Source organism: Orycteropus afer, unplaced genomic scaffold (genome assembly GCF_000298275.1).
Source record: "Orycteropus afer afer isolate SDZICR_OR568_19922 unplaced genomic scaffold, OryAfe1.0 scaffold00010, whole genome shotgun sequence".
In the NCBI taxonomy this organism is placed as follows: domain Eukaryota; kingdom Metazoa; phylum Chordata; class Mammalia; order Tubulidentata; family Orycteropodidae; genus Orycteropus; species Orycteropus afer.
The window spans coordinates 3130867-3140743 of record NW_006921597.1 but is presented as its reverse complement, the minus strand read 5'-3'; the positions used below and the strand labels follow the sequence as shown (position 1 = coordinate 3140743).

General features: G+C 39.2%; 1 protein-coding gene across 1 annotated transcript in view; it reads right to left on the bottom strand.

Moving 5' to 3' along the window:
• The window catches only part of LOC103203440 (myomegalin-like), a 286474-nt gene that overhangs the window by 145813 nt on the left and 130784 nt on the right, over positions 1–9877 (bottom strand). Inside the window, exons 5-7 of the mRNA XM_042781979.1 lie at positions 7895–7971; positions 4148–4271; positions 3788–3963 (exon numbers count right to left, since the gene is read on the bottom strand). Of these exons, the coding sequence (XP_042637913.1) occupies positions 3788–3963; positions 4148–4271; positions 7895–7971 (377 nt within the window). The remainder of the gene's footprint in view (positions 1–3787; positions 3964–4147; positions 4272–7894; positions 7972–9877) is intronic.

The following is a 9877-nucleotide window of genomic DNA, read 5'->3' as shown; positions in this document are numbered from 1 at the left end:
GTCCTATTTTGAGAGCCTTCTAACTTAACCAGACTATTCATAAAGTTGCACAGTAATGTATCAAACAGTGTTTCTTTGCTATTCATAAGGTTTTCCCTGTCCAATTCTTTGAGAAGTGGATGGCCTCTTCCTTCTTCCTAGTCTGTCTCAGTCTGTAAGCTGGGCTTATATATGTATATACCATATAGTAAAGTACACTGAGTTCCATCATGGGGCTATGGGAAGAAAGATAAAGGAGTGATTGATTTGACTTGGAGGATTCTGGAGAGCTCAGGAGAAGAGATTTTGAAGATTGGTTTTTTTCAAGGTTCATGGACAGGAACTTGAACAAAGAAATGAAGACCTGAAAAAACAAGGTGTGTTTGGGGAAGTTCCTGGATAAAGCCTGGGAAGTGGGGGTAATAGCTAGAGAAGAGGCCAGATATGTTGATCAGGATTAAGTTGTCAAAGACTGTGCATGTTGTGCTGGAGTGCAAAACTACTGGCTTGAGTCAAGAATTATAGATCATCTACCACTATCTTGGGGTCGCTATGAGTCAGGGCCGACTCGACAGCATATAACAACAACAACAACAACACTACTATCTTGCTGTTTCTCTGGTAGTATGTCTCAGAGTCCTAGAGAAACCTTTTAGGTCTTTGAAAATGTGTTGACAAAATGTTTCTAATTGTGGTGGTTATTATTTCTGTGTAAGTATGTAAGATACTTGTGGCACCTTGGGAAAAAATTAGCTTCACAGAAAGGTGAGGGACACCTGAAAGCCAAGTAGGCATCTCACAGACAAAGTATAAATTCATTTAGGGTGTGAGGCTCAGTTAAGATTTCAGGGTGAGAGAGTACTTTAAAAACTCAAAAACATTACAGAGATGCTAGCTGTAATAATAATGATCATGAATTCAGTAGACTCCAAATCAACTTCCCCATAATATCTGCACTAGAATGTCTCTACTCTTCTCAAGCCTCAATTCTTACTCATCTCTTAGACCCTCAGTCTCTAAAACCCACTGCCATCAAGTGGATTCAGACTCATAGTGACCCTATAGGGCAGAGGAGAACTGCCCCACAGAGTTTCTAAGGCTGTAAATCTTTATGGAAGCAAACTGCCTCATCTTTCTCCCACAGTGCAGCTTGAACCACCAAACTTTTGGTTAGCAGCTGAATGCTTTACCCATTATGTCACCAGAGCTCCCCTCAGTCTCTAGAGATGATCTAGTCTCCTATTCTCCAAAATTGGTCAAGGCCATCTGATATGAACTCCCTCATTTAGTTGGTCAGGTATACATTTAAAAAATTATTATTATTATTACTGGTTCTGGTTTTTCAGTTTAACAAGTGTTTATTAAGGAGCCCTGGTGGTACAATGATTAAGTGCTCATCTGCTAACTGAAAAGTCAGTGGTTTGAACCCACCAATTAATCCATGGGATAAAACCTGGCAATCTGCCCTGTAAAGATTACAGCTTAAGAAACGCTTTTGGGAAGTTCTACTCTGTGCTATAGAGTCAGAATCGACTCAGTGGCTTAAAACAACAACAACTGTTTATGAAGGTACAAAGTCTTAGGGAATCCTTCAGAAAAGATTTGAAAGCAAATACAATACCACCCTAAGAACTGTCAATAACAGGCATACATACAATTAATTACAGCAACAGTACAGAGATTTAAGTCTGCTGTCATAAAAGCCTGCACAGAGGTGACAACTGATGCCTTAGTGAGTTTTGAAGACTAAATAGGAGTTCATTAGAAAGGAAAAAGATAGTAGATGTTTCTCACAGAAGAAAGAACATGAGCAAAATCTGGAGACCAGAATAGCATCATATGCTTCTAGAGGCAATGAAGATTCAGGATTTGGATTCCAGGAATGCCTGTAACCATTTTACACAGCTATCTACACTACAGTTTTTTCATTTAATAAGTATAATACATAATTTCTGTCTCACAGGGTTGTTAGTAGAATTAAACAAGAATATTACAGATATATTTCTCTCACTAGCCACTTCTCAGGAGCAAGACTGGGCAATCTACTTCTGTAGAAATACTTTCTTGGAAACCCAAGGAGGGGTTGCTGTGAGTCAAATTAACTGAACGGCAGTGAATCTGTTGCTTTTTTTTGGGGGGGAGGTTCTCCCACTACACTAGGATCTCCATTAAGTCTCCTAGTGTTTATCAGAGTTCCTACTATTTAATATATGTTTAGTATATATGGTTGATTAAACTAGTCTTTCTGTCTTCAACTTACTCCATTTCACTTCATTTTATTTAATGCTTCTACAATAATCAAACACAAATCTGATCATGTTGTTCTCCAGCTTAAAATCTTTCGACTGCTTCCAACCTTCAGGACAAAACTCAAGGTTCTTATGGTGGACAAAGCCGGTATAATAACACCCCTGCCCCCAGTTCAAGTTCTCACTAGTCTTCCCCAGATCCTCTGTTCTAATTATATAGAATACGTGTAGTTCTCAGAATATGCCCTTCCCTGCGCCTCACCTTCATGGTTTCTCCTTTTGCAAGGAACATTTCCCTTCCCCATCCACTTCCTATTCCATTTCATATAACTCCTATTCATTTTTCAAGATTCAGCTTGGATTTCATTTCCTCCAGGAAAACTCCAATGACACCTTGCTCTTTTAGTTTGGAATAGGTAACCATCCTTATGTCCCCAGAGCAACCCATGCAACTTGTATCAAAGAACTTATTACAACTGTGTAGCATGTTCCTTGATGACAGAAATTGTGTCTTTCATCTCTATAACCTTAGTGCCTAGCATGATGTCTGGCATATAATAGGTGTTCAATAAATATTTGCTGAATAAATGAATCCACATCTCTTGCTTACACTATTTGTCCATTTCATTGTCCTACTTATACCTACTCTCTATGCCCATCAAGACCAAAGAGATGATGCACCCATTGGTCTCAAGTCAACAGCGCTGAGGTTCAATGAAAATGCCAAGCAATGGCTCAGTGGCTTCAGCCTGGAGATGCTGGGGGCGCTGGACCTCGTGGGAGTGAACTGTGACCAGACCATGCCCTAATATGCTGCTCTGGCCACGGTCAGAGGCCATCTGGCTCATCAGGTGGGATTTTGTTCTTATTTTTCCTCTCACTTTTTTCTTAGTGTAAATTAGAAAAATTATATAATTTAAATGTCCTCTGTTTATCAAGGATACTTCTTGAAACAAACAACTATTTGGTATTGTCCTAACCACCCCTTTCCCTGCCCCAGCTTGTCATATAAAAAAGCTAGCTGTATTAGAGAATTAATATAAACCTAAGCCTGAATTTTTCCCTAAGAATATTGCCCAGTTTTCCTGGAATTACTTCAGATCCAGATCTGGAAAAATTTCAGCAGTGTCCAAAGGTAGTTGGTTGAATTGAATTATTCTAAAAGCAGACTGGTAGCATAGTGCCTAAGGCACTTGACTGCTAACCAGAAGGCTGGTTCAAACCCACCAGCTACTCCTCTGAAGGAAGGTTGGGCAAGCCACTTCCATAGTGATACTGCCTCGGAAATCCAAAGAGGGGTCACTATGAGTCGGGTCCGACTCAACAGCACATAACAACAACAGCAAGGTTCCTGACTGCCCAGAAGTAAGTTCTGTTCATGGACACCACCAAAGATTGAACCTTGAAAAGAAAATCTTTGGTTGTAGGGGCCATAAAGTCTTAGAAATGGTGATGGCTCCATGTTAAGCCCTTAAAAGGAACTGTGGCTGTTGTATGCTCTCGTTTATCTCAAGAATAGGCAAAAGAAAAGTGACAAATGGAGCACCCAAGGCACTTACTTGTCCCTGTCGGCCAGGGCCTCAGTGTACTGTTCATGCTTGATCTGGTCTCCAGGTGCAACTTCCCTGTCCTTGGTGACACCTTTCAGTTTCGCTGAGAGCTCCAGGTTACACTCTTTCTCTGCTTCCACCAGAGCAGCCATTCGTGCAGCTTCATTTTTTGCTAGTCTGGACTCCTGCAAAACAAATGAACAGTGAGAGGCTGAAAAGTCCACATTTAGGTTAAATTAAGCCCTAAAGCCTGGGAAAAAGTGTTGAGTTTGGGAAGAAAAATAGGGAGGGAAAAGATGAGTGGCAGCAGGCAGGGCAGTAGGGAAAGGGATAAAAGAGGGCCCCCAGCCCTGGTCCTTTGGAACTCACCTCCTGCAGAAGCTGGATCTTATTCTCTAAGAGCTCATAAACATGCTCTGTCTCCTGCTGTCTCTCCTCAAACTGGCGCCGGAGCTCAGCTTCATTATGGTTGTTTAGATTCTCCCCATCAGCCCTAAAACCACAGCACATTAGCCAGTCACAGCCAGACATACAAGTAGCAAATGGACCCAGTGAGGTGGTTTCAGTACTCAGCATCACACTGATGAGAAGAAAAAGGAAGTCTTTTTTTCTCCGTAATTATCTGTGGTATCCCTCTTTCTAACCTCTTTTGGCAATCTTTTAGAAACTCTGGTTTTTTGTTGCTTGCCAATCAGAATATATTAGTCTCCCTACAGGTTTCATTATTGCTACAGCTTGAAGAGAAGGATGTTCATTTGGAAGGCAAGTAGGCATCAAGTAAGTGGTTGAGAATTCAGCATGTTCAATGGATTTTTCATTTTAGACTGCTCTTCCAAAGTGTTTTGCTAGTTCCTTGCCTTTTTTACTATTTGAATTTAAAGTGTCCCTACGATTTAGTCTGCTGGGACAGGATACTCATTTGGACACCCACAGAAATGCTCTCCTCCTTTACAGTAATATTCAATAGCAGCAGAGTGCCTAAGGCACTTGACTGCTCACCAGAAGGCTGGTGGTTCAAACCTACCAGCCACTCCTCAGAAGAAAGGTTGGGCAATCTACTTCCATAGTGATACCACTTCAGAAGCCCAAGGACAGGTTGCTATGAGTCAGGGCTGACTCAATGGCACACAACAATACATGTTGTTATTCAACATAGTGTCTTGAATCTGGGTTATCTATCCAGAGTTCTACAGTTGTCCCCCTGGTCCTATGTAGAGAATAGACATTTCATCTATGGGAGCTCATGGTTCTGGCTAAGCCTTGCTTCTCTGGTGTCCCTAGGAATGAGTATCCAGGCACTAGCATCAAGGGGGTCAGGTATCACCAACTTATTTATAGCTAAGAACAGCTGCCCTTGGATGTCTGAGGATTAGAAATTTTGGGGCAGTATCAGGAGCTGAATGATCTTAATTCCGGTTTAATTTTATTGCTGTTTTAAACCATTTGTTGGGATCCATGGACCATCTTCTTATTCTCAGGACAGAGAACAATACTGAACATTTGTAGGCACAGGATAAATCAAAGCTGCTCTATCCAAGCCCTGTGGAACTTTACTATTTGGCTCAGGAGGTTGTGTCCATGGCTACCAAATGGAGCTTCCCTAAAGAGTACCGGATTTGTTCATTGACCATGGACACATTCAGACTCATCCCAGAGGCTGTATTTATCTCTTGTTATTATACAGCCTTTGGGGAATTGGTGGGCCTTGGTCAAGGGAATAACTCTAGAATGCTAAATCAGCAGACTTTAGGAACTGTCTTTAACTTCAAATTTGACTCCATAAACCCATTGCTGTCAAGTTGATTCTGACTCATAACAACCCTACAGGATAGAATAGAAATACCCCCAGAGGGTTTCCAAGGCTGTGAATCTTTATGGAAGCAAACTGCCTCATCTTTCTCCCACGGAATGTCTGGTGGGTTTGAACCACCAACCTTTTGGTTAGCAGCCAAATGTTTTAACACTCCATATTCCCTGAAAAGTGCAATAAATAACTGCTAACTAGAATCTCTAGAGTATGGGGATTATTCATTTTGGGGACATGTCAGTTAACTAGGAACCCATGATTTATGAGGCTACAGCTGTTGTGAAGTCAAAAGAGCTTTGAATTTGATACCAGAAGCCGTGGGCTCTACCACTTATTTGAGAAGATTTTAAATCTTTGTACCTTAGTTTTCCCATTTGTAAAAATAAGGATAAAAGCACTCAATTCAAAGTTGAGAAGACTTTTTTTTTTTAAAGAAGCATTACAAAAGTATCAAAATCTGTTACTTAATTATAAGTTTTCCTAAAATCTATTAATTCATTTTAATGCCTTAGTAGGTGTTCACTTATTCCAGCATATTGTGAATAACTGTGTCTGGTTTTGAGTATTCTGGTCTTGCTGGGTTGTCATCCTAAATATCAAGAAATGCTATAGATACGGAAGAAATGCCAGATCAGATTAATTTATACTGATCCCAGGATAACATAAAATTATTTTAATAACAATTTTAATAGCAATATTTTTCATTTAAAATTAAGTTGTTTTTTTTTAATTTAAAAGCTATAAAATAAAAAAAAAGTATCATTTTAACAATGCACAAATATATAAGAAAAAATCAAATCTCCTCTCCCCTCACAAACTCTAATCTCTTACCTTTAATGGATATAAGATTAAAGAATTTGGTATATAACCCTCCAATTTTTTTTTATGCAAAATCAAGCAAACCTATGTACACACAGAAAGGATTGTTTCTACCACAAGGGACTTATGCTGTAAATATCACTCAGCACTTTTTCCCCTTACTTAATTATCAAGGACTTTCTGCCAGGACAGTAATATAGAGCTTTCTTTTTAATAACTGCATAGTATTCTACAATATGGGTATACTAAAATTTATTCAACTAGTGCCTATTGATGGACATTCAAGTTACTTCTAGTTTACTGCCATTATGAATAATGATGCAGTAAACATGATTATACATGTACCCTTTCATACTAGTGCTTTTATTTACAAAGGATAGACTCCACCTAAGGATTATTTGATCAAGGCTGTGTTTATTTTTAACTTTAATAATCAGAACTACATACCAAAATGATTGTTACTATTCCCACTCTCGGGAGCTCTGGTAACGTAGTGCCTAAGGCACTTGACTGCTAACCAGAAGGCTGGCGGTTCACACCCACCAGCCACTCCTTGGAAGGAAGATGGGGCAATCTACTTCCATAGTGATACTGCCTCGGAAACCCAAGGAGGGGTCGCTGTGAGTCAGGTCCGACTTATTGGCACATAACAACAACAACAACAACATTCCCACTCTCACTAGCAGTGTATGAGTGCCCATCATCCCCAAATTCTATGCTAGCCTTTGATATTATTAGTTATTGATTGCTAACCCCTGATAAAGCTTATTTGCATTTGTCACTTTCTACTAAAAGTAGAACTATTTGTGTTCCTGGTTAGTTGAATGCTGGTTAGTGGAAAGTTTACAGTCTTATGTCTGGTAAATTTAACAATCTTTGGCATGATATATCTGACTTAGTAACAGAGAGCCCAAAGGAAAGAAAACCAAAACGTTGTAGAGTCGATTCTGACTCATAGTGACTCTGCAGAATAGAGTAGAACTTCCCCATAAGGTTTCCAAGGCTGAAATCTTTGCATAAGCAGACTGCCACAGCTTTCTCCGGTGGAGTGGCTGGTGGATTCAAACCACCAACATTTTGGTTAGCAGCTGAGGGCTTAGCCACTGTATGAACAGGGCTCCTTAAGCGCAAGAAAGTACAGGAAAAGCTATTGTTTCAGTTCCTGATTGATATAAGGAGCTCTGGTGGTGTAGTGCCTAAGGCATTTGACTGCTAACCAAAAGGCTGGCGGCTCAAACTCACCAGCCACTCCTCCGCAGGAAGGTGTAGTGATACTGCCTAGGAAAACCAAGGAGGGGTCACTATGAGTCGAATCTGCAGTGAGTTTGGTTTGTTTTTTGACTAACATAAGTTCAAATGCCAGAGGAGTGATTAAGAAAGATACTCAGCTAAATTCTTTTTGGAATTTGATTCCAAATCTATTGTTCTCAGATTAGTGAGCCACTCTCTGAAAAAGGACCAGAGCTTATCTAGTTCAAAATAAAACTTACCATGTTTTATCCAGTTCTTGTTTCTTGCCCTGGAGTTCTCTTTTCAGGCTCTCTACTTCAACCTTCAGCTCAATGTTCTGAAAAGTACATAGATATTAATCGTCATTAACTGCCACAGACACTATAGCCTGGAACAAGGTTCCTATCTGAACCTTACCTTGGTCCACAATCTCTCATCTCATCCCAGCCTCTTTATGACCCTTGACAGAAATGGGGACTCAGCTGAATCAACAACCAATCAAGGACAAATAAATTGTACAGCTTTGGGATTTCCCCTGAACTGCTTAACCAGTCTCCCAATCTGTTTTTGACTGTCCTTCAATGACTAATTCCATCAAATTGTGAATAACTACATCTGGTTTTGAGTATTCTGATCTGGCTGGGTTGTCATGCTAAATATCAAGAAATACTATTCACATAAAAGAAATGATAGATCACATTGAATGTATACTGATCCAAGAGTATTATCTAAAAATTATTTGCTATATTTCTATCGCATTAAAGGACAAGAGTATATATTAAAACAGTATTTCTTACTCATACGGAAGACCAAATTGCTATATAATTATATTTTAAATATACCTTTTTATTTAAAGAAATATGTTGTGGATATTTTTTAAAACAATTCTTCGACTTTATCATAAAGTTGGATTTTCATAAACTGGATTTACTTAAGGTGAGACAAGACTCTGATGGTAAATTTCTGCAGGGAGCAGTTAATTTTTACTGAGGTAAGACAGAAACAAGTAGGATTTTGACAAATAGAAAAAAGGAAATAAATATGTTCCAAGTACAGCAAAGTATGAACAAAGATGTGGTGAGATGACTGTGCATTAAATGTTCAGTGCTTGGTATGTGGTAAGAAGTGGTGGGAAATCAGTGCAGAAAATAGTTTTCACCTAACCTGCGGTCATGCTAAGAAGACTGGATAGTAATCTGTGGAGAATAAGGAGTCAGCTGAGAGTGTTATCCAAAATATCGCCATGACCAGAACTGTGTGGAGAAAAGAATTTATGGCAGATGTGAAGACGATGGATTAGCCGGGAGACAACTAATCATGACGATAGAGATGGGGACTATCTGAAGCCAAAGAGGTACAGGGAGAATGACTCAAAAAACATTTCAGAGGCAAACTCCATAGGGCCTGCTAACTTGTGAGAGATTCAGCTGAGACCAGGGAAAAGAGTAAAAATGATGCTGAGATTTACATGTGGTGGTATAAGCTATTAAAGAAATTGGAAAAGGAGGAGTGGGTTTATAAGAAAACCTAAGGAGGAGTCTACAAATACTGGTTGAGAGATTACTATATTTCAGACTCAGAGGTGAGTGTACAAAGATTAGTCCCTTCCTTGATGAAGTCCATGACATAGTATTAAGCAGATTGACTTTATTAATTTAAAAGTAAAGAAGAATTCCCCTTGTGAATGGAAATCAGAAAAGGATGTCTTTATCAGCACTCCTATTCAATATTGTATTGGATGTCCCAGACAGAGTAATAAGGCAAGGAAGGAAAAATAAAACAGCATCTGAATTGGCAAAAAAAAAAGAAGTAAAACTGTCTCTATTTGCAGATGATATAATTTTATACATAGAAAATACTAGAGACACAACAAGAAAACAACTGGAACTAATAGAAACATTCAGCAAAGTGGAAGGATACAACATCAACATACAAAAATCAGTTGAACTAATCTGTACTAACAAACAGTTCTCTGAAAAGAAAATCAGGAAAACAGTACCATTTACAGTAACCACCCAAGAGATGAACTACCTAAGAATAAATCTAACCAGAGACACAAAAGATTCATACAAAGAAAACTACAAAATACTACTATAAGAAACCAAAAGAGACCTACATAAATGGAAGAATATACCATGCTCACAGATGTTGTTGTTGTTGTTGTTGTTATGTGCCGTCGAGTCGGCCCCGACTCATAGCGACCCCTCCTTGGGTTTCCGAGGCAGTATCACTACGGAAATAGG